The sequence below is a fragment of the Nerophis ophidion genome, linkage group LG03, assembly GCF_033978795.1.
Source record: "Nerophis ophidion isolate RoL-2023_Sa linkage group LG03, RoL_Noph_v1.0, whole genome shotgun sequence".
NCBI classification, from domain to species: Eukaryota; Metazoa; Chordata; class Actinopteri; order Syngnathiformes; family Syngnathidae; genus Nerophis; species Nerophis ophidion.
The window spans coordinates 67,685,016-67,711,237 of NC_084613.1; the positions used below are offsets into that span (position 1 = coordinate 67,685,016).

General features: G+C 38.1%; 1 protein-coding gene across 1 annotated transcript; it reads right to left on the reverse strand.

The window, feature by feature from the left end:
• Positions 1–257: 257 nt before the first annotated feature.
• Positions 258–23,118, reverse strand: colec11 (collectin sub-family member 11). Its single transcript, XM_061893742.1, has 7 exons — positions 23,030–23,118; positions 22,478–22,643; positions 22,345–22,416; positions 18,725–18,796; positions 15,678–15,731; positions 13,255–13,350; positions 258–1,706 (listed from the first exon to the last, which is right to left on the reverse strand). Exons 1-7 carry the CDS (start codon positions 23,084–23,086, stop codon positions 1,315–1,317), a joined length of 909 nt encoding a protein of 302 aa, XP_061749726.1. The 5' UTR covers positions 23,087–23,118; the 3' UTR covers positions 258–1,314.
• Positions 23,119–26,222: the final 3,104 nt, after the last annotated feature.

Below are 26,222 nucleotides of genomic sequence, written 5' to 3' on the forward strand. Positions count from 1 at the left end.
ATTACTGTATGTACATATATATATATATATATACTGCTCCCCTCACCTCCCGGGTTGTGTGTGACTATACTATATATATATATATATATATATATATATATATATATATATATATATATATATATATGCAGTCACACATATATATATATATATATATATTTATATAGATATAAATATATATATATATATATATATATATATATATATATACATATGTATACATATTATTATTATTATTATAGACACAGTGGGGCAAAAAAGGATTTAGTCAGCCACCGATTGTGCAAGTTCTCCCACTTAAAATGATGACAGAGGTCTGTAATTTTCATCATAGGTACACTTCAACTGTGAGAGACAGAATGTGAAAAAAAATCCAGGAATTCACATCATAAGAATTTTAAAGAATGTATTCGTAAATTATGGTGGAAAATAAGTTCAACCATTCAAAGCTCTCACTGATGGAAGGAGGTTTTGGCTCAAAATCTCACGATACATGGCCCCATTCATTCTTTCCTTAACACGGATCAATCGTCCTGTCCCCTTAGCAGAAAAACAGCCCCAAAGCATGATGTTTCCACCCCCGTGCTTCACAGTAGTTATGGTGTTCTTGGGATGCAACTCAGTATTCTTCTTCCTCCAAACACCTCAAGTTGAGTTTATACCAAAAAGTTCCATTTTGGTTTCATCTGACCACATGACATTCTCCCAATCCTCTGCTGTATCATCAATGTATCCATTTTGGTATAAACTCAACTTGTATACATATATAGATATATAAATATGTACATATGTAACACAAATTTGATTAGTCAAATTACGCTTATTTGCCAAAATGCGTGGTTAAGTTACGGGCATTGAATAAAGTTGCATAATTTACAGGGAATGAAAACCCTTGAGGGACTGATTAACTGTGGTAAACTTATGTATTTACACTTGTACCGACTTTCCATACCATATCCTTAACCTGTTAACAGTAAAACATGGTTTATTGTTACATTTTGATAGGCAGCTGATTACCTCTTAACATCCTGTTGTACAGTTAATACTTATATTTCCAAAGGTGACAGCTTGACCCTGGAACAGACTTTTTTTTTGTTTCTACTATGTCTATAGGGAATTGACAAGCAGTCGCTCACAGTGACTGTTATCTAATCTTATAGACTTAATCAGTAACATAAAGGTATTTAACAAACTAATAATTTGTTTAAAGAACAGGCATCTAAATGGGCGTCCATATTACAAACTGATTGGACTGTTGCATCAGTTTTCCATTGAAAACTTGGTCATGTCCATTTTAGCCAATATAGCCTGTATTCATACAGAGTCCTTGTCAAATTCACAAACAAAATACATGGTCGGGTGGCAGGATACGTCGGTCCACTCGCCCGAGGCCACCATCTCAACACAGTCCTCGTCATCGTAAGCATTATTGGGCTCCCCGTTTCTCCATCTGCTGAATGTGGACATGGGAGAGCGATCCACATGGATGAAAACTCCTTCCACGTCCAGGTCGTGAATGCCAATGTAGACTCTGCCCAGACCCGCCTCTGTAATGTACCCCGCCAGGGCTGAGTTGGCTCCTTCATCCTTGGGCATGGCCAGGTGCCCTCCCCTCGCCTGGCAGTAGAGCTCGGCATCGGTGTATCGTTTCTCTTCCTTCACCAACAGATAGACTTTACTGTCTCTCTCTTTTATGCCAGCGACAGCTGCAGGGGAGGGCAGTGCTGAAAAATGAGCACTTGGATTTCTGTAAATTTAACATTGACATTCCCAGCATTTGGCAGCAGGCTTGTAGAAAATTCCAAATGTGGAATACCAATTCAAATAATATGAAGAATTGGAATTTGAATTGAATCGGGTCCAACACATAGGATGTTAAAGTGGAATTACATGAAGTGGAATTAGATTCATTGTCGTTTAGAAAAAGTCTTTATAGACAACGGTAAGAATGTGTCACATTTGAAGAAGGTTTTTAACTTACAAACGCGGCTCTGATCACCTTACAATGTCGCCGGGCCCCGCACGGTCCATCCACCGTCCCCCGCCGTCATGCACCAAGTCATACCCTGGGAAGATTTACTTTACCTCGGCTCTACGAAAAAAGAAACCTGCCCTTTCAGCCAGGCCTCCCCTCGCTTGAGCAACCCTCATGGTCTGGCATCAAGGTCTGGATCACGAACCCTATGGGGGCCCCAGGGGCTGTGGAGGTTTTGGGCACCCCGTCCAATACCCAACCCCCCACTGCCCCCATACATACACACCCGACCCAAACCTCAACACCCCCCAACAAAAACACAGTTGTACTTAAAGGCCTACTGAAATGAGATGTTCTTATTTAAACGGGGATAGCAGGTCCATTCTATGTGTCATACTTGATCATTTCGCGATATTGCCATATTTTTGCTGAAAGGATTTAGTAGAGAAAATCGACGATAAAGTCCGCAACTTTTGGTCGCTAATAAAAAAGCCCTGCCTTTACCGGAAGTAGCAGACGATGACGTCCCCGTTGTGAGGGCTCCTCACATCCTCACATTGTTTATAATGTGAGCCTGCAGAATCAAGAGCTATTCGGACCGAGAAGGCGACAATTTCCTCATTAATTTGAGCGTGGATGAAAGATTTGTGGATGAGAAAAGTTAGAGTGAAGCACTAGAAAAAAGAAAAAAGAAGGCAACGGCAGTGGGAGAGAATCAGATGTTATTAGACACATTTACTAAGATAATTCTGGAAAATCCCTTATCTGCTTATTATGTTACTAGTGTTTTAGTGAGATTATAAAGTCATAACTGGAAGTTGGAGGGCTGCGGTAACCGACAGTGTCTCTGAGGGAAGCCATATGGAGGAGCCAAGAAAGTCACAGCTGCCTTTTTGACAGCTTCAAGTCTCCGGTAAGAGCCGACTTAATATCACAATGTTATCATCCAAAAACATGCTGGTTGACATGTGGTAGAGAAACATGTTCACTTGACCGCTCTCTTTCATATTAAAGCTTCACAACAAACAAAGAAACACCGGCTGTGTTTTTGGTTGCTAAAGGCAGCTGCAATCCACTGCTTTCCACCAACAGCATTCTTCTTTGACGTCTCCATTATTAATTGAACAAATTGCAAAAGATTCAGCAACACAGATGTCCAAAGTACTGTGTAATTATGCGATTAAAGCAGAAAACTTTTAGCCGTGAGCGGTGCTGGGCTAAAATGTCTGCTCCAACCAATTACGTCACAAGCATGCATCAACATCATTCGTTTTCAACAGGATATCCCGCGGGAAATTTAAAATTGCAATTTAGTAAACTAAAACCGCCGTATTGGCATGTGTTGCAATGTTAATATTTCATCCTTGATATATAAACTATCAGACTGCGTGGACGGTAGTAGTGGGTTTCAGTAGGCCTTTAAAGCACTTATTAATCAAAGATTATTTATATAACCCTAAATCACGAGTGTCTCAAAGGGCTGCTGATGCCTTTACAAAATATTGACCACAAAAAGCACACCGTCTGTGGTGGTAAAATAAGTGTAATAGGTAAAAGATAAAATTTAAAACGAAACGAAAAAAACTGAATTGCATTTATATATATATATATTTCTTGTTATTGTTATTGTATTGTTATTACTATTATTAATATTTTACATGTTGTGGTTTGTACGTACTAAATTACATCTGTTTTTTGTTTTTTTTACTATATTTAAAGTTGAGTTTTGCAAAAATATCTCCCATTCTACAAATAATTGTGTATTCCGTCACGTGACTTTTAAATAGAAGTAAACCAAGTTGTGGGCCACCAAACCAATATGGCTACCCATGTGGAGCAAACAGAGTTCAAACTGAGTACGCAAGGGGCCGAGGTCTTACCACTAAAAGCAGATAAGGGCAACAAAATCAGACTAAGCAATGGAGTAGATCTGTACACTTTAAAAAAAAAAATGTGTCAAGTGATATCAAGTATTATTCAGCGGTCGCGTTCCCAGACATGTCGAATGATCTGGTGCGCCAGACGTAATTCTGCTCAACAAAACAGATGGAAAAGCATGGAGGTCTACAACTTTTTTGTGAGTGGCGGGGTCAAAGAAATTGGTATCAAACTAAATCCTACGTCGTTTTCTCTCGGGTAACGTTGCATTTCATGATTTAACTTTGCGTCTACAGCCATGGGGTGGCATGGCGTGGTTGGTAGAGCCACCGTGCCAGAGTGTTGCAGGTTCACTCCCCACCTCTTGCCATCCAAATCACTGCCATTGTGTCTTTGGGCAGGACACCTCACCCTTACCCCCAGTGCCACCCGCACTGATGAATGATGGTAGTCCGAGAGGGAGTTTTTTTATTTTTATTTAAACTTTTATTAGTAGATCGCACAGTTCAGTACATATTCCGTACAAATGACCACTAAATGGTAACACCCGAATAAGTTTTTCAACTTTTTTAAGTCGGGGTCCACGTTAACCAATTCATGGTAAAAGTATGTGTGAACCCGCAGGCAAGCTTCCGTCAGTCTACTTCAGGGAAGCTGTGGCTACAAATGGAGCTTACCACCACCAGGAGTGACTGAATGGTGGGTTCTCACGTCTCTGTGAAGCACTTTGAGTGTCCAGAAAAGCACGATATTGTCATGCCTGGTAATCAGTTTTATGTTTGATCATGTTTTGTTTTGTTTTTTGGACTCCGTTCCCCGTTTTGCACTTCCTGGTTTTGTTTCTTTCCATGCCAACCCATTGGTTTCCACCTGGTCCCCCTAGTCACGCTCCGATCCTCAGCCTCTCACACCTGTTTCCAATTACCACAGCTACTATTTAAGTCATTTGCATTCTGTTCATCGGTCTGAGAACTTTGCATTCTGCTGTACATTCCCACCTACCTATGCTGCTCATCCTCCATGCCCTCGATCACCTGCCACGCTCCTGGCTTTTCATGCCACTTGTTTTTGGTCACAGTAAGTGTTTTGTTTTAGTTGTTTACAGCCATGCCATCGTGCTGTTTTTGTTTATAGTTTATTATTATTCATGCCATCGAGCAAGTGTTTTTGTTTCCCGTTTGTATTTTGTGGCCTGGTATTATACCTCCTTGTGAGCTCCCTTTGTTTGCTTATTTTTGTATTTAGCGTATTAATAAATTCATCATGTACTCACATCCACGCCTGACTCGTTCCAAATCCTATCTGCATCAAAGAAGCAACCCAAATCCATGTCTCGGCTTGACAGATATAAATCTAATCCATTAATATTATTATTCCATTATGTATGTTGCTTTTGCACGAGAATGTGTGATGTTCCCTGTTGTTATCAAAAACTAACTATGGATGTCAACATTGTCTAAGTTCTGAAAGCTTAATTAGGATTGCTGCCTTTGGTAATAGCGCAACTCTTTTAGGTTTTGCTTTTTTGTATTTAGACTCCCCGAGTTGGTGCTTTGAGAAACATTTGTATACATCTCCTTCTCCACGGGCGCATACACAAATAGTCAAGAAAATAAGCATTTGAACACCCTGTTATTTTGCAAGTTCTCCCTCTTAGAAATTGATTGATTGATTGATTGATTGATACTTTTATTATTAGATTGCACAGTTCAGTACATATTCCGTACAATTGACCACTAAATGGTAACACCCGAATAAGTTTTTCTACTTGTTTAAGTCGGGGTCCACGTTAATTAATCATGGAGGGGTCTGAAATTTTCACGCTAAGTGCATGTCCACTGTATAAGAGATAACCTAAAAAGAAAAATCCAGAAATCACAATCTAAGATTTTTTATAATTTATTCGTGTGATACAGCTGAAAATAAGTATTTGAACATCTGTCTATCAGCTAGAATTCTGACCCTCAAAGACCTGTTAGTCCGCCCTTAAAAGTCCTCCTCCACTCCACTGTATTATCCTGAATCAGATGCACCTGTGTGAGGCCGTTAGCTGCATAAAGACACCTGTCCACCCCATACAATCAGTAAGACCCAAACATTCAGCATGGCTAAGAGCAAAGTGCTGTCCAAAGACACCAGAGACAAAATTGTACAACTCCACAAGGATGGAAAGGGCTACGGAAAAATTGCCAAGCAGCTTGGTGAAAAAAGGTCCACTGTTGGAGCAATCATTAGAAAATGGAAGAAGCTAAACATGGCGGTCAATCTAAATCGGAGTGGAGCCCCATGCAAGATATCACCTCGTGGGGTCTCAATGATGCTAAGAAAGGTAAAGAATCAGCCCAGGACTACACGGCAGGACTTGGTCAATGACCTGAAAAGAGCTGGGAACATGCAAGGCACGGAAGGTACCCCTGCTTAAACCAGCACATGTTCAGGCCCATCTTAAGTTTGCCAATGACCATTTGGATGATCCAGAGGAGTCATAGGAGAAAGTTTTGTGGACAGATGAGACCAAAATTGACCTTTTTGGTCATAATTCCAGTATACGTGTTTGAAGGAAGAAGAATGATGCGTACCATCCCAAGAACACCATCCCTACAGTGAAACATGGGGGTGGTAGCATCATGCTTTGGGGGTGTTTTTCTGCTCATGGGACAGGATGACTGTATTGTATTAGGGAGAGGATGACTACAGCCATGTATTGTAAGATTTTGGCCAAAAACCTCCTTCCCTCAGTCAGATCATTGACGATAAGTCATTGCTGGATCTTCCAACATGACAATGACCCAAAGCACACAGCCAGGAAAACCAAGAATTGGCTTCGTAAGAACCATATCAAGGTTCGGGAGTGGCCTAGCCAGTCTCCAGACCTAAATCCAATGGAAAATCTTTGGAGGGAGCTGAAAGTCTGTGTTACTCAGCGACAGCCCAGAAAGCTGACTGATCTGGAGAAGATCTGTGTGGAAGAGTGGGCGAAAATCCCTTCTGCAGTCTGTGCAAACCTTATGAAGAACTACAGGAAACGTTTGACCTCTGTAATTACAAAAAAAGGTTACTCTACCAAATATTAATGTTGGTGTTCAAATACTTATTTTCAGCTGTATCACACGAATAAATTGTTAAAAAAATCATAGATTGTGATTTCTGGATTTTTGTTTTTAGGTTATCCGTCATACAGTGGACATGCACCTACTGTGAACATTTCAGGGGCGGCATAGCTCGGTTGGTAGAGTGGCCGTGCCAGCAACTTGAGGGTTTCAGGTTCGATTCCCGCTTCCGCCATTCTAGTCACTGCCGTTGTGTCCTTGGGCAAGACACTTTACCCACCTGCTCCCAGTGCCACCCACACTGCTTTAAATGTAACTTAGATATTGGGTTTCACTATGTAAAGCGCTTTGAGTCACTAGAGAAAAGTGCTATATAAATATAATTCACTTCACTTCACTTAAGACCCCTCCATGATTTCTAAGTGGGAGAACTTACAAAATAGCAGGGTGTTCAAATACTTATTTTCTTGACTGCATGTCGGAGTCCAATCCGTTGTGGACTGATAAAGGCTCGGCAGTGCAGATTTAGAGAGTGCTGGCCGCCCCGGCAACACGAATGAACTTTTGGCAGGGAATCACTGCCTCCACTTCCCCAATCTGGCATATGGCCTGCAGCATGCTCCTATCGCCTGATGTTCACCTTGTCCTAGTCCAGGGGTAGGGAACCTATGGCTCTAGAGCCAGATGTGGCTCTTTTGATGACTGCACCTGGCTCTCAGATTCAAACCCTGTTTCAATATGAGTTCGGATATTGTGTCAGATGCAAATATAAACGGACTACAATGATCTGCAAATTATTTTCAACCCATATTCAGTCGATTATGCTACAAAGACAACATATTTGATGTTCAAACTGATAAACATTGTTTTTTTTTTGCAAATAATCAATAACTTTTGAATTTGATGCCAGCAACACGTGACAAAGAAGTTGGGAAAGGTGGCAATAAATACTGATAAAGTTGAGGAATGCTCATCAAACACTTATATGGAACATCCCACAGGTGTGCAGGCTAATTAGTAACAGTGGGTGCCATGATTGAGTGTAAAAGCAGCTTCCAGGAAACGCTAAGTAATTCACAAACAAGGATGGGGTGAGGGTCACCACTTTGTAAGCAAATTGTCGAACAGTTTTAGAACATTTTTCAACGAGCTATTGCAAGGATTTTAAGGATTTTACCATATACGGTCCGTAAAATCATCAAAAAGTTCAGAGAATCTGGAGAAATCACTGCACGTAAGCGATTATATTACGGACTTTTGAGCCCTCAGGCGGTACTGCTTCAAAAACCGACATCAGTGTGTAAAGGATATCACCACATGGGCTCAGGAACACTTAATAAAACCACTGTCGGTAACTACAGTTGGTCGCTACATCTGTAAATGCAAGTTAAAAATATATTATGCAAAGGCAAACACATTCATCAACAATATCCTGAAACGCCGTCGGCTTGGCTGGGCCCGAGATCATCTTTGTTCTGTGGTCTGATGAGTCCATATTTCAAATTATATTTGGAAACAGAGGACGTGGTGTTCTCCAGAACAAAGAGGAAAATAACCATTCGGATTGTTATAGGCACATAGTTCAAAAGCCAGCATCTGTGATGGTATGGGGGTGTATTAGTGCCCAAGGCATGGGTAACTTACACATCTGTGAAGGTACCATTAATGCTGAAAGGTCCATACAGGTTTTGGAGCAACATATGTTGTCATCTAAGCAACGTTATCAGACAAGTGTTACAACAGCGTGGCTTCATAGTAAAAGAATGCGGGTACTTTTCTGGCCCGCCTGCAGTCCAGACCTGTCTCCCATCAAAAATGTGTGGCGCATTATGAAGCGTAAAATACGACAATGGAGACCCCGGACTGTTGAACGACTGAAGCTCTACGTAAAATAAGAATGGGAAAGAATTCCACTTTCAAAGCTTCAAGAAGTAGTTTCCTCAGTTCCCAAACGTTTATTGAGTGTTGTTAAAAGAAAAGGTGATGTAACACAGTGGTGAACATGCCCTTTCCCAACTACTTTGGCACGTTTTGCAGCCATTAAATTCTAAGTTAATTATTATTTGCAAAAAAAAAAAAAATGTATGAGTTTGAACATCAAATATCTTGTCTTTGTAGTGCATTCAGTTGAATATGGGTTGAAAATGACTTGCAAATCATTGTATTCCGTTTATACTTACATCTAACACAATTTCCCAACTCATATGGAAACAGGGTTTGTAAATCTTAGCTGGCATTGCTTAACACGGTAAGTAATGAATAATTCCGCTGGTAATCACAGTGTCAAAAATAACGTTCAAAATATAAAAAATAATCATGCAATTTAATCCATCCATCCACTTTCTACCGCACCTGTTCAAGAAGCCGCAATAATGTTAAGAAGTATTTTATTTATTCTTCAGAATAACAAAGTTATTAAAAAGAATAAGAGACTAATTACACCCTAAAAATGTTGGTCTTTCTTAAAAATGCACGCATTCAGTTGTATTCAGTCTTAGAAAAAATAGTATATGGCTCTCTCGGAAATACTTTTTAAAATATTTGGCTTGTATGGCTCTCTCAGCCAAAAAGGTTCCCGACCCAGTCCTAGTCCCTTGATGTTTTAACAGCAAAATACACAATACTGGACTTGGACCTCATTCTTCCATGAACAATTCATTAATTGCCACCATCATCATTAGCAGAGATCGATGCAGATCACACACAAACAACACTGTAAATATCAATAACCTTAAACCAATTCCAAAACATCACTCCCCATTTCTCCTGTCCAAAAGCAAAACCCAGTAACTCAATTTTGGTCAAAACTGAGCTGATAATAATTTTGGAGTTCCTAGGTGATATGCTTGACATTAGTGTATGCGATATTGTAATTTGTTCCGTAAGTAAGCTGTTACGCGCATGGCAGGACCTAGCAACTACCACATAACCGCGTAGATACAACAGAAAAACCTAGTATCTCAAGGGACCAATCGGAGCTTCTTTGTCAGTCGCCTTATTGTCTTTAATGAGACATTTGCATGAATGGGAGCCGACGGTCAACCTGATTATGTGATATTATGGCACGAGGGGATATTTGGAAGATTGGCCCAGGACATTGCAAGCACCTTCATTAAATGTATTGTTCTTGATTCTTCCCCTTGCATACTCTTTTGGGCAGATAACTGTGGAGGTCAAAATAAAAACTGGACGCTGTACAAACGCTGTGCAAACGCAGAATGGGGCCCACCCGAGATTGTGATAAAATATCTGGAGAAAGGGCACACGTTCATGAGAGCAGATTCAATCCATGGCTCAATTGGAAAGAAAATGAAAGCTCAAGAAAACATCTATACGTCTGATGACTTTGTAGATCTTTGTAAGACAGCATCAAGATGGATTGGTTTTCCTTTGTTTTCTCAAAATCAGCTACAAGTGAGTTAATAGGTTTTACCTTTGAACGGGAGATTTGTTACAGTCACAAATATTACTATTTACATGGCACTTTTAAATATTCGCTCTCTGTTCAATAAGTATTTTATTATTATTGATTGGATTTTAGACCACAAAGTAGACTGCTGGCTTGTAATTGAGGTATGGCTGGGTACAGATGCACCAGTCCATCCAATTTCAACATTGCTTTTTCAGTCAGAAGTGGTAGGAAGGTAAGTAAAGCAAAGTACCACTGATAGTCACACACACACTGGGTGTGGTGAAATTAACCCCTGCATTTGACCCATTCCCTTGTTTCTCCCCCTGGGATGCGAGGGGAGCAGTGAGCAGCAGCGGTGGCCGCGCTCGGGAATCATTTTGGTGATTTAACCCCTAATCCCAACCCTTGATGCTGAGTGCCAAGCAGGAAGGTAATGGCTCCCATTTTTCTAGTCTTTGGAACGACTCGGCTGGGGTTCTGACTCACGACCTACAGATGTCAGGGCGGACACTCTTGGCACATCATCATCAATAACCACACATTGCTTAAGATCAAAACCGATTTTATTTGATCACTAAACCACTTTTAAATATCATGCAATTGTTTTAGCAGCACCCCAGTTGTGTACGTCACTGTTTATAGACCAGCATAAAAATGCTTTTATGGATATTTTTATCAATCATTGACTCAACATATAATATGATCATTTCAGCTGGCAATTTTAATATAAAGGCTGATATCTTTTTAGATTTAGACTCTGTTTTAAAGGCCTACTGAAATGAGATTTTCTTATTTAAACGGGGATAGCAGGTCCATTCTGTGTCATACTTGATCATTTTGCGATTTTGACATATTTTTGCAGAAAGAATTTAGTAGAGAACATTGACGATAAAGTTCGCAACTTTTGGTCGCTAATAAAAAAGCCCTGCCTTTACCGGAAGTCGCAGACGATGACGTCACTGGTGTGAGGGCTCCTCACATCCTCACATTGTTTATAATGTGAGCCTCCAGAATCAAGAGCTATTAGGACCGAGAAAGCGACAACTTCCCCATTAATTTGAGCGAGGATGAAAGATTCGTGGATGAGGATATTGATAGTGAAGGACTAGAAAAAATAAAATAAAATAAAAAAATTAAAAAAAAAGGCAATTGCATTTGGACGATTCAGATGTTTTTAAACACATTTACTATGATAATTCTGGGAAATCCCTTATCTTTCTATTGTGTTGCTAGTGTTTTAGTGATTTAAATAGTACCTGATAGTTGGTGGGGTGTATCCACGGGTGTGTTAATGCCAGTCTCTGAGGGAAGTCACGGTAGCTGCATGGACGGCGCAAGCTCCGCTGATCTCCGGTAAGAGGCGACTTTTTACCACAATTTTCTCACCGAAACCTGACGGTTGACAAGTGGTCGGGAACCATGTTCGCTTGACCGCTCTGATCCATAGTAAAGCTTCACCTCCGGGAATTTTAAACAAGGAAACACTGTGTGTTTGTGTGGCTAAAGGCTAAAGCTTCCCACCTCCATCTTTCTACTTTGACTTCTCCATTATTAATTGAACAAATTGCAAAAGATTCAGCAACACAGATGTCTGAAATACTGTGTAATTGCGCGATGAAAAGAGACGACTTTTAGCCGTAAGTGGTGCTGGCTAATATGTCCCCTCCCACCAATAACGTCACAAACGCGTCATCATTTCGCGACGTTTTCAACAGGAAACTCCGCGGGAAATTTAAAATTGTAATTTAGTAAACTAAACCGGCCGCATTTGCGTGTGTTGCAATGTTAATATTTCATCATTGATATATAAACTATCAGACTGTGTGGTCGGTAGTAGTGGGTTTCAATAGGCCTTTAAGGGGATTTTGAAATATTGTAGATTTTATAGATATTTCCCAACATGTCACACAGCCGACTCACAATAGATGACATACTCTGGATTTGGTCATTACTGCATGCTCTTTTAAGGCGTCTGAGATCCAGAAGCTTAACTCCTTGCTTCATTGCTTAGTGCACATGAAACAATGGCCAAGTGATAACTCTCTCCAGCTCAATCCACACAAACGAGAAACACTCGTTATTGCACTTGATGTTTCAATTCCAGGGATTAAACGCTACTTGGGTGATTTAAGCCAGTCTGCTAAACCAAGCCTCAGGATCTTGGGAGTTATCGTTGACAAAGACATGTCATTAGTGCAGCATTGTAAGCAGCTGATTATTTTAGTATCTAAGGAACATCTCTAAACTTTAAAAAATGGTGTCACAGAAGGATCTGGAGTCTATCATTCACGCTTTTGTGTCCCCGTGTTTGTAAGTCTGTTTTCATTTAATTTCCTTTATTATATATTTACTGTGTATTTTCTTCAAATTTTCATATATTTTACTTGTATGTTATCCTTTATTCCTACTCATGGTTCTTACTATTTTACATGTTTAATTTGTTTACTTTCTAGTGAGCCCTATGCAATGTTATTTATCAAGCCTGAAACTGTTTTGCGTCTATATCTAGCACGTGATGAGTGAAACTGCAAAGTGGCACAGTTACGCACAAACGGCGACGTCGTTGTGAGGAGGCGATCACTGCGAAGACACATGATGGAGAATCTTTTGTCCGGGTTGATATTTGTAAATATTTGGACTGAGCTGTTTCGAACGCTTCAATGGCCTAAGAATATAATGACCCAGATGAATGAGAATATTTACAGTCATGCTGAATTGTGCTTTCTTCAATTTGAATTGGAATTGCCATACTACTTTCTGTTTGCAACTTCAATTCAAATCCACTTTAAATATATATAAATGACTTGGATTTTGGGAAACATTATCAATTCTTTTCAGAATTTTGTACAAGCCTGATTTGCAGGTCTTCAAGGGTGACGAGCATAAAAATGAAAGGAGGCTGTAAGGACGAACATACAGTATAAAAGACAAGATCTTACCATTTTTGATGAACTTCAATTCAGAAGATAGCTGGGCCACAATGTTGTCCATTTCCCCAATCATCTTCCGTATAGGTGAGCACTCACACGGGACGCCTCGTGACGTCACGTAATAATTAGGGGTGTCCAAGGCCGATATTGATATGAGCAAAAAAAAAAACAGGTATCTGATTATAGCGGCATATATTTAACATTTCTAATATAATCAGTTGACAACTCCAAGTGCTTCAATAAGCACACAAATGTTCTTGTATTTTAGTAGAGGCAAACTTAGAACACTAGGTCAGGGGATCTTAACCTTTTGGACCTCAGGGCCCAAGTTGTCCACTACAGAGGTGTCAGTGGCACACTCAAATAATAACACCAAATCAGTTAGCTTACTCTAGATTTTAATCAACAAGTATGACTCATTCAATAGTAGTTAAAAATAAGAAATCATTTTCTTAAATAAACTGTCAATAAAATTTAAGGGCAAATATAAATGGAGCTTCACCACTTTTGTTATAATTTTTGCGCTTAAGAATCTTTTTCTATGACCTCAGCTACAGATTTCGACAAAGAATATTTGTGAAATATTTCTTCAAACTTATTATGATTAAAATCCCCCCAAAAATATTCTGAAAAATCTAGAAAATCTGTAGAATCAAATTTCAATCTTATTTCAAAGTCTTTTGAATTTATTTAAAAAAAAAATTCTGGAAAATCTAGAAGAAATAATGATTTGTTTTTGTTAGAAATAAAGCTTGGTCCAATTTGTTATATATTCTAATAAAGTGCAGATTGGATTTTAACCTATTTAAAACATTTCATCAAAATTGTAAAATTAATCTTAATCAGGAGGAATGACTAATGATGTTCCATAAATTATTTTTTTAATTCTTTCAAAAAGATTCGATTTAGCTATTTTTTCTCTTCATATTTTTCGGTTGAATTTTGAATTTTAAAGAGTCGAAATTGAAGATAACCAATGTTTCTAAATTTAATTTTCGTTTTTTTCTCGTTTTCTCCTCTTTTAAACAGTTCAATGAAGTGTTTTTTCAATCATTTATTCTTTACAAAAAACATTCTGTAAAAAGAAAAAAAATGTACTGTATGACGGAATGACAGACAGAAATACCCATTTTTTAATATATATATATATAGATCTATTTATTAAAGGTAAATTGAGCAAATTGGCTATTTCTGGCAATTTATTTAAGTGTGTAACAAACTGGTAGCCCTTCGCATTAATCAGTACCTAAGAAGTAGCGGGCGGCATAGCTCGGTTGGTAGAGTGGCCGTGTCAGCAACTTGAGGGTTGCCGGTTCGATTCCTGCTTCCGCCATCCTAGTCACTGCCGTTGTGTCCTTGGGCAAGGCACTTTACCCACCTGCTCCCAGTGCCACCCACACTGGTTTAAATGTAACTTAGATATTGGGTTTCACTATGTAAAGCGCTTTGAGTCACTAGAGAAAAGCGCTATATAAATATAATTCACTTCACTACTTTGAAATTGTCATTACTGCCAAAAGTGGTGGAAAAATGTATTACAACTGAGTACCACTGTGATCCATACAAAGCCCAGCTGAGAAACAGATTTTTTGGCTGCCCTCTAGGGGCAATGGGCTAAGAAACACCGCTTTAGGCTACTAGGAGTGTGCAACTACACAAGAGCGAAGCACACAACAACACACAAACTACAAATACGCAACAAGTGCTCTTAATTGAACAATATTGCAGTCTAAAATGTGACATTTTTCAAAACAAACAGGTATCAAATTATTATAGTTTCATGTTAATTACAGATACAATGTATTTAGTTTAGTTTTTTAAGGATCCCCATTAGTCTACACCACAGTGGAGACTATTCTTCCTGGGGTCCAGGCAAAAAACATCACACAATCACAAAACAAAAGATTAAAATGCAGTACAACATGATCCAATAATAAAATGTCATAATACAAAAATAGCAACAACAAAGAACCAAAAAAATAATAATAACTTATGCTACATAATAATTTTCATACCAAAGCTAAAAATAGCAATTTTAAATAGATATGTATAGTATTTGAAAGTTTTTAGTGACCAACGTGTCGTAGCTTTTAGGTTACTGCTTAATGATCTTACCTTATAATTGTGGCTACTATGAGGTTCCAAAAAAAGCAATTACCACTCCACTTCAACTTAAAGACTGCAAAAATCCATTGCAGACAGTTAATGAATAGGTTATTGTTTTTCATACCTACCATTGTTCTCTCTATGACTGTTTTTACTTGATCAAGCCTTTTCCAACACTCCATTCTACAAAATAGTAAAAGCATGGATGATCCGTGCTGATATCATGTCAGATAAATATCAGTACTCAAGTTGTATCTGGACACCCCTAGCAATCATCACTAATAACATGTTTTATAAACGTAATATCTGATAGTAAGGTGTGTCACCTGGCTCTCCATCTGGGCCTTTTGGTCCTGGATCCCCCATGTCTCCTTTTTCACCTGGGGAAAATATTCCTGGTGAAAACTGGAGACTCTTACGGCACAACGGATCTTAAAAGCCATACAAAAAAACATGTCATGGATTTCATGCCAGACTTCAGCTTCGTGAGCATCTTAAACAGGGTTTTACAAATATGAGGTTGGGACTCTACATGGGTCGGGTGTGTTTTTTTATTTGGATCACTAATTGTAACATGCTAAATTTGTGTTAATCTATTGATAATCAAGCAGATATAGTACACAGTTCTTGATTAATGTTTGGTATTCGGTGCTTTACTAACTCCATGATCATGGTTTGCTATTTCTTCTGCAATTGTGTTGTTTTTGTGATGCTGCTGCAGATGCGCACTGGTGATGATAAAGGGGGAAAATGTGATCATAACCATAGAACCAGAAATTTAACTTAGCAACAATATGGCAAAATGTGAACAAAAACAAAAAGCATGTGTTTGGCTTTAACATGAAGAGACTTAACTCTTAGCTTAACTCTTGCCGATTGTATTGTACCATATGTTCCGGCAAGAAATCTGCGTTCAAAAGACTCCGGCTTATTAATGATTCCTAAAGCCCAAAAAAAAGTCTGCGGGCAATAGAGCGTTTTCCGTTTGGGCTCCAGTACTCTGAAATGCCCTCCCGGTAACAGTTCGAGATGCTACCTCAGTAGAAGCATTTAAGTCTCACCTTAAAACTCCTTTTTATACTCTAGCCTTAAAATAGACCTCCTTTTTAGACCAGTTGATCTGCCGCTTCTTTTCTTTTTCTCCTCTGTCCCCCCCTCCCTTGTGGAGGGGGTCCGGTCCGATGACCATGGATGAAGTACTGGCTGTCCAGAATCAGGACCAAGGATGGACCATGGATTGATTGATTGATTGTTTGATTAGACTCACAGATAAACAACATTCGGTTGTTCATCATGGCGTCACATGTCCGCCTTCTTCGCGTGTCATCAGCGCTACAATAAGCACGCAATTTACGTGCTTTAGTATGTAGTTTTATTATGAGGCGGTTAACTTATTTTTACACTTGTATGACAGTTTGAAATACTGAAAAAGCTATATTCCTTCACATTTTACAGTAAAAACTGGCAGCTTAGTTGCCATAATTGTACAGTAAAATCAACTGTGTTTTTTTACACTGAATTACTGCAAATTGAAAAAAAGTACAACTGTTATTTTTACGGTAAAAATCTGGCGACTGAGCTGTCACGCCCTGTTTTGAGGTGGCGACTTGTCCAGGGTGTACCCTGCCTTCCACCTGAATGACGCTGAGATAGGCTCCAGCTACCCCTCGCCATCCCCAAAAAAAGGGACGGATGGATGAGCTGCCACCTTTTTACTGCAAAATCTCCAGTCTGTGTCTTTACAGTGCATTATTGTAAATGGAAAAACGGTACTATTTCACATTAAATTTATGGCGACTGAGCTGCCAGTTTTTTACTGTAAAGTCTACAGTTGTTTGTTCATTACTCTAAATGTAAAAGCAGTACCACCCTTATTTTAAAAATACAATTCTGGTGACTGAACTGCCAGTATTTTAAAATAAAATCAGACTTTTTTTACTGAGCACTGTAAAAAAACTTTACATTTTACGGGAAAAAAATGACAGCTCAGTTGATAGACTTTTACTGTAAACTTTAGAATAGTTTGTACACCAAATCGCTGTAAAAAAAAAAAAAATTGGTACCAGTGGTTTTTATGCAGTATTCTGGTGAATGAGTTGCCAGTTTTATACTGTACAATATACTGCAGAATTTTTTTTTAAAGTGAATTACTGTAAATGGAAAAACAGTACTACTTGTATTTTTATTTATTAAAATTGTGGCCGCTAAGGTGTCAGTTGTTTATGACCATTGTTTTACAGTGCAAAAATGTAAATGAAAAAAACAGTACCACACTAATTTTTACAGTAAGCTGCCAGTATTTTACCGTAAAATCTATAGGGTTTTCTTTACAGTAAAAAGCTGGCAGCTCAGTCACCAAGGTTTTACTGTAAAGTTTGGAATGGTTTGTACACCGAATTATTATTAATACAAAATGTCATTTTGGCAACTGAATTGTCAGTTGAATACTGTAAAATCTACAGTTGGTGTTTTTACAATGCCTTACTGTATATGGAAAAACGGTACCACTTTTGTTTTTATATTAAAATTGTAGCAACTGAGCTATTTGTCAGTTTTTTCCTGTGAACTCTATGGCCTTTGTCTTTACAGTGCCTTGCTGTAAATGGAAAAACTGTGCCACTTTTATTTTACATTAAATGTATGGCAATTAAGCTGCCAGTTTATTACTGTAAAATCTAAAGATTTGTTAACACTAAATGTAGATTTACGGAAATAAAAAAAAGTGCCAGTTCAGTCGCCATAATTTTACAATAAAATTAACAATGGTTTGTACACTGAATTACTATAAACACAAAATCAGGATCCACTGTTATTTTTATAATAAAATTCTGGCGACTGAGCTGCCAATTTTATACTGTACAATCTACGGCTGGTGTTTTTACAGTGCATTACTGTTAATCGAAAAACGGTAGCACTTTTATTTTTGAATTAAAATTGTGGGAACCGAGCGGCCATTTCTTTTATCGTAAAATCTATGGCCGATGTTTTACAATGCATTTCTGTATTTTAAAAAACAGTACCGTTCTTATTTTTACAATAAAATTATGGCAACCGAGCTGCCATTTTCTTACCCTAAAATCTACTGAATTTTTTTTTTTTTTACAGTGGAACAAGACGCTAACATACGTCACAGGGTGAGGGGTTTTTATCTTATTTTAGTTTGATTTAGTGCTATTATACAAGGTGTAACTTATTGTTGCACTTATTGAAAGGTTTTTTAAAACATTGCATACACAGTAATAGCTGGAAATACAAACAAATTGGATACACTTCAGCACCATGTAATAGATTGTGGAACTTTTAGAGTTCCATAAATAAGATGTACATTTGTTATAAAAAAAACAAAATAAAACAAAACATACTTTAGACTTACCTTTCATTCCACTTGGGCCCACCTTTCCGTAACGTCCCATAATGCCTTTCTGTCCTTGAAGCCCAGGTTGCCCTTAAAAGAATTATATAAAAGTATTTATTGCTACTTTTTCACTTCCAATACGACACCCATATTGGAGTCTTCAGTTTCAGCTGAAATAGATAGTGATCCGTTATAATCTCAGCACAAATCATACACACTTTTATTATTGTGTTGTGTGGAATGTTAGAAAAAGCTTGATCAAGTATGTGAGTATTACTCAAACAGAAAACAATGGTATGTTATCGTCTTATTTTGTGTGGAAAATTTATAATAAGAATATTTGAAGTCTTTGAGATATGAAAAACACAAATTAATTTATAATTAAACTGCTTGGATTGGACCTATGCCATCCTTAATTAAAGTACAGTTTGAGTGGAAAAAAAAGTTTACTTTGTATGCTTATTTGTGTTTTATCGTATCTATTAAACCATATCCAATTGTATTTACAATCTGCAAAGTATGTGAAAACATTGTTTGTACATTAAAAAAAATGCCACAAATTCAGCCAGCCATTTTGAATATTCCGCTCTGAAAACCTTTGGTTATTTTCGGAGATTGACATCACTGGAGTAACGCTTCTGCACTATGACCATATTATCAGATCAGTCATCTGAAAATACGCAAAACATTGGAAAGCGCTGTTTATCATTGGCAATCCTTATGTAAGACAAGAACACATATTCTTGGCTTTTATTAATGCATTTTGAAATTGTAAATAAATAGCTAATAAGTGAGTCAACAGATCAAGGGTCCTCTGTTGCATTCATTCCCTCTCTGAAAACAACCAGAAAGCACCAACAATATTCCATTTACATGGCGTGACCTGAAATTTTACCAAATATGAGTGATATTGGTATTAAAAGCGCCAATGCTTAAAGACTATTTCAGCAGTGCATCGATAGCAATGAGCTAAAGCCAGCATACGGTGGTATTGTTGACACACTATAAGCCAGCGACTGCTTCTACTTTGTCTCAAACGTCCTAAAAGTAAACTCTAGATTAAAATTAATGCATCTCTCATCTGATAGACAAATGTTGCCATGGACCCACATGTTGGTTGTCTTTCACATCCCCTAGGTGGAGGATAATGATGCCAAAAGACGCTTCCTGCAGGAACTTTTTCAACTCTGTGAGGATTTAGATTATTTTTCATCCAAGCGGAATTCCATCCCATCGGTCGACATTCCAACTTGAATGGAAATAATATTAATAATTATTTAAAATGTATAGTTCGTATGTTTAGCACCTCGGAATGCAGCGGATGCTAGTGTCATAATAAAGCTGCATCCACCGGATAACAGTCGGCTTCTAAAACTTATTGATCATCCTCTTTGTGTTCGGGCTCAAAACTATAAATTCCTGAATCATAATTTTTCCCAAAGTAGTCATTGTTGGAGCTCACAAAGTCTGCTGGATTAGCATTGTTGTTATTGTGGAAGGGATCTTCGGTTCCTAGCACAACGTCAAGCGATCACGTCACTGGCTTTCTCACTATCTTCTCTAAATGTCACAGAAATCTACAAGAGTTTGATACTATTTTGGTCATAAATATTTATTCGCAAAATTTGGAAGTCTTTTGGTGACATAAATCATATACTGTATGTGAGGTATTGGCTTCAATATAGAGGCAACTTGTGTTTCCACTCTACTGGTGCTTTAAGTTGAAGTGAAGAAGACGCCTCGTGGCTACAATATTCTATTGGATTAAGATCATGACGCAATAAGTTCAATGATACGAACACGTTTTGTGACTGGATACTTTCTAATATGCTTCTGCCTTGGAGACTTTGTATCTGTAAGAAATATCCAACGATAATTATTTGATACTTGTTTATATTGACAAATATCATGGTTTAGACTGCAATATTGTTTGATTAAGGAAACTTATTACGTATGTCTAGCTCAGGGGTCACCAATGCGGTGCCCGCCGGCACCAGGTAGCCCGTGAGGACCAGATGAGTAGCCCACTGGCCTGTTTTAAAAATAGCTCAAATAGCAGCACTTACCAGTGAGCTGCCTCTATTTTTTAAATTGTATTTATTTACTAGCAAGCTGGTCTCGCTTTGCTCAAAATGTTTAATTCTAAGAGAGACAAAACTCAAATAGAATTTGAAAATCCAAGAAAATATTTTAAAGACTCAGTCTTCACTTGTTTAAATAAATTCAATTTATTTTTTTACTTTGCTTCTTATAACTTTCAGAAAGACAATTTTAGAGAAAAAAAATACATCCTTAAAAATGATTTTAGGATTTTTAAACACATATACCTTTTTACCTTTTAAATTCCTTCCTCTTCTTTCCTGACAATTTAAATCAATGTTCAAGTAAAGTTTTTTTTTATTATTGTAAAGAATAAAAAATACATTTTAATTTAATTGTTCATTTTGGTTTCTGTTTTTTCGACAAAGAATATTTGTGAAATCTTTCTTCAAACTTATTATCATTAGAATTCCCAAAAAATATTCTGGCAAATCTAGAATTATTTAGAATCAAATTTAAATCGTATTTCAAAGTCTTTTGAATTTATTTAAAATTTATGTTCTGGAAAATTTAGAAGAAATGTCTTTGTTAGAAATATAGCTTGGTCCAATTTGTTATATATTCTAACAAAATGCAGATTGGATTTTAACCTATTCAAAACATGTCATCAAAATTCTAAAATTAATCTTAATCAGGAAAAATTACAAATGATGTTCCATAAATTATTATTTAAATTTTTTCAAAGTGATTCAAATTAGCTAGATTTTCTCTTCTTTTTTTCGGTTGGATTTTGAATTTTAAAGAGTCGAAATTGAAGATAAACTATGTTTCAAAATTTAATTTTCATTTTTTTCCTGTTTTCTCTTCTTTTAAACCGTTCAATTAAGGGTTTTTTTCATCATTTATTCTCTACAAAAAACCTTCCGTAAAAGGAGAAAAAAACGTACGACGGAATGACAGACAGAAATATCCATTTATATATATATATTTATATAGATGTATTTGTTAAAAGTAAATTCAGCAAATTGGCTATTTCTGGCAATTTTTTAAAGTGTGTATCAAACTGGTAGCCCTTCGCATTAATCGGTACCCAAGAAGTAGCTCTTGGTTTCAAAAAGGTTGGTGACCCTTGGTCTAGCTTGTGTGCTTAGCTGTTGTGTAGCTGTAACTTGTGTACCTTTTGTAAATTGACTAAAATAAAGGAGAAAAGTAATCTTGTCTGCTTATTGGAATACATTTAGATGTTAACTGGGTGTCGAGCTTTGCACAAGTAAACTGATTGATAGCCAATCGATTTTGTTCCAATTTGTCGAAGAAAATGTATACAACGCGCATTAATGTGTGTAACTATTTGGCACTCTCTCCACTTCTCATTAAGGCCTTCAGTAAACACATGTCTACAGCTGTGAATGCTGCAAATCATTCCTCTTCCAACCTCTCAGGCTAATATAAACACTCGGTCAGCTCTGATTAGCTCAGTAGTAACGGCACATTATCAGCCCCTAGCAATGTGAGCTTTACCGTAGTTTTTTTTTGTTTTTTTTTGGAGTATTCATACGATATAATTTACAACTTTGTTGATAAATATATCATTATACCAATTTCCCCTGGAGGGCCAACTCTCCCTGGTCTCCCGGGGGATCCCTTCGGTCCTTTCTCTCCTGGTTCTCCTTGAAAAAGAAATGGAATCTTTATCCATGTTTAGTTTGTGTCATCATACCTTAGTCATACCTTTGAGTCCTGGGACAAGAATCTGGACAGTACAGGTCTCATCTGTTAGCTGCTGTCCATCGGATGCATGCAATGTCAAAAAAGTCAACACATACATAAAGAGAAAGGATTGCATGTTGTGTTTCTGTCCTTGCATCATTCTGCAGGTACGATTGTATATCTTAGGCTGCACAGATGGAAAGAAAGGAGTCAGAGATGTATGTATCATTCAATAAACCGCAAACATATCAAATTCAGTCATTGTTACATTAGTAAATCTGCACAAGAGCTGGTACAAGAGCTGCTTTCTGTCTTTACAAAAACAATCGGAATATTCCCATTGATAAACAATGAACCTAACTCAAATAATAGTAATAGGGAATTCATTTAAAACTGTAATATATTAATATAAACAAATAATACAAATTCTAAATATACACACCAGCTGGCATTCCTTAACGCAACAGAAGAAAATCAATGGATGGCAAATATCAGGAGCAAACCAAATATCTAAAAATAATATATTTTATCATCACAGCAGGTATTGGGCGTGTTTAATTTTGCTTGGCTCACCTGTAGATGGATTTCAAAGCAGAGAGTCCAAACAGTTTGGCAGAAACTGGTCAGCATGAAATGAAATGAAGGAGTTTCTGATGGTTGCGTTCCTTCGCAAGCACCAAAGAATGCTGGGCTTTGACATCCATAAACACTGATAGCGTGGGGGCCTTGAAGATAATTGGCTGGGAAAGTTGCTGAGTGATTGACAAGGGGACGAAGGAGAATACTCGGAGCAGGGAGGTGGCAACAGATAGATACACACAGAAATTGAAATTTTGTCGCAATAAAAAGCACATTTACCAGCAAGTCTTTTCAAAATCATGCGTTCGTTACATCTCGTCTCGATAACTGTAGCGTGTGATTTTCGGGTCTCCCTATGTCTAGCATTAAAAGATTACAGTTGGTAAAAAATGCGGCTGCTCGGCTTTTGACAAGAACAAAAAAATGTAATCATATTACGCCTATACCTGCTCACCTGCACTGGTTTCCTGTGAACTTAAGATGGGACTATAAGGTTTCACTACTTACGTATAAAATACTAAACGGTCTAGCTCCATCCTATTTTGCTGATTGTATTGTACTGTATGTCCCGGCAATTATTTTTTTATTTTATTTTATTTAGCCTATATTTAACCAAGTAAAATCCCATTGAAATCAAAGATCTCTTTTCCAAGGGAGACCTGGCCAAGAGGGCAGCAGCAAGGTTACAATCAAAACAGTAAACAACACATAAAACATCACATTTACAACATTAAAACTTGCTCACATCACACATGTGCACACAGACAAGGTATACTGCAATCCTTTCAGAGAAGCTTGCAACTCATTCAATGTAACAAGGGTTTGAAGTTGAATATTCTATTGTAGGTTATTCCAAGCCTTTGGTGCTGAAAACTTAAATACTTTCTTGCCCAGTTCAGTTCTTACTTTGGGGATGACAAATTGAAGAACATTCATTGAACGCAGAGTGTGACTTCCTTATTTTTTTTGTTAAAACAAAAGATAGATAAGATGGAGTGATACAAAGAATGGTTTTGTAGATGAAAACATACCAATGATTGAGGCGTCGAGCACATAAAGATGTCCAGTTAACCAAGAAATCTGCGTTCTCAGAACTCCGGCTCATTAGTGATTCCCCAGAGCCCCAAAACAGCCTGCAAGCTTTTCTATTCGGGCTCCAGTACTCTGGAATGTCTTCCCGGTAACAGTTAGAAATGCTACCTCAGTAGAAGCATTTAAGTCCCATCTTAAAACTAATTTGTATACTCTAGCCTTTAAAAAGACCCCCCCTTTTAAGGCCAGTTGATCTGCCGCCTCTTTTCTTTTGCTCTGCCCCCCTCTCCTGCGTGCAGAAGGTCATTAGGTGACCATAGAGGTTGCGCTAGCTGTTCAAAGTCGGAACCCGGGGTGGACCACTCTTGTGTGCATCAATTGGGGACGTCTCTGCGCTGCTGACTCGTCTCCACTCAAGATGATCCCCTGCTGGCCCCGCTATGGACTGAACTCTCACACTATTAACCAGATCCACTCGACGTCCATTGCACATCTGCGGTCCCTTCCAGTGTTTCTCATTTGATCCCTTTGGGTTGAGTTTGTTCTTGCCCTGATGTGGGATCTGAGCCGAGGATGTTGTTGTGGCTTGTGCAGCCCTTTGAGACACTTGTGATTTAGGGCTATGTAAATAAACTTTGATTGATTGCTTTGAATGAAATCACTGAGTTGTGCAGTAGTTTGCAGCAGTATGCATACTTTAAAATATGTTACGTTTAGATTTGCTACCCAAAACAGCAATTGAAGATGTTATATGTTTTCACGACGGCAACCCCAACACAGAGCAAAGGGACGAAAATATAATACAAACAGATGCACTCTAAAAGGAAGGGAGCAAATATTAACCAAGAAAGCACACTTAACGTGTGACGGAAAAGAAGCACAATACAGGTACTCTGCGACAAAGTCACAGGGGACGAGGAGCGTGAGATGAGCCAAAGCAGTAAAGATGAACACGGTCGGAAGGGTGATTCGTCAGAAAATCTACTGGCGCTGAGCAAGGGGGACTCTGGAATGCTTTAGTAGTCAGGACATGACAAGCATCAGGTGTGTGCTCGTGTGGCTACGCCCCGTGACCCAGAAACCAGGTACTGCAACAAAAAAGGACAGAGGCATAGAGTTAGGGATTGAGATAGGCATAGGTCAACATAGACATGTTGACCTATGCATGGCAGTAGGTCAGAAACATGCGGTCAGGACAGAGCCTCGGTTGTTTTGATGAAAAATGTTAAAAACAACAAATAATCAATCAAATAAATATAAATATTTGTTCATTAAACTGTGTTATACATGTATTTTCTGTGTGATTAAAATCTTGTCCCTGCAGGAAGCTGATGGCAGGCTGCTGTAATAGACATTCTTGTCTGCTAAGTGCGAACTCTAAGACTTGCCAGTCATTAGTTGCGTTTCCATTGCAGTTTTTGGCAAAATAAAAGCAATATTTAAAACATTTCTGTCAGGCTCATGAGATCATGTTTCGTTTTTGTAATGTTTGGTTATTTTTTGTACACTTGTTTCCTGCTTTTGCGCTTCCTTGTTTCTCTTGTCTCCATAGCAACTCATTAATTTCCACCTTGTCTTCAAGTCATGCCCCTGTCCTCAGTTCTCACACCTGTTAATCATTATCATAGCTATTATTTAAGCCACAGTTACCAGGTAGTCAGCCTGGCAACTTCCTATTACACAACTCCATACATGCCAAGCCATGCTGTTTCCCTCTTGCTCATGCCAAGTACGTTTTTGGTTTTGCTATGTCTCAGTTGTTTAGTTTTGTTATGTCGAGACTTGGACTTGGAATGTTTCTGCGACGCAAAGGATAGTTGACACGAGCGAGACGTGAATATAAGTACATTTTAATTTATTACTAATACAAACAAACTACAACAAAAGGCAAACAAAAGGCGCGCACAATGGCGGAGAACAAACGTGACTACTAAAAACAAAACTAAGACAATGGCATGACTATATACAAAAACAAAACTATACAACTGAGACATAACAAAACCAAAAACTTACTTGGCACGAGCAAGAGGGAAACAGCATGGCTTGGCATGAATGGAGTTGTGTAATAGGAAGTTCCCAGGCTGACTACCTGGTAACTGTGGCTTAAATAATAGCTATGATAATGATTAACAGGTGTGAGAACTGAGGACAGGGG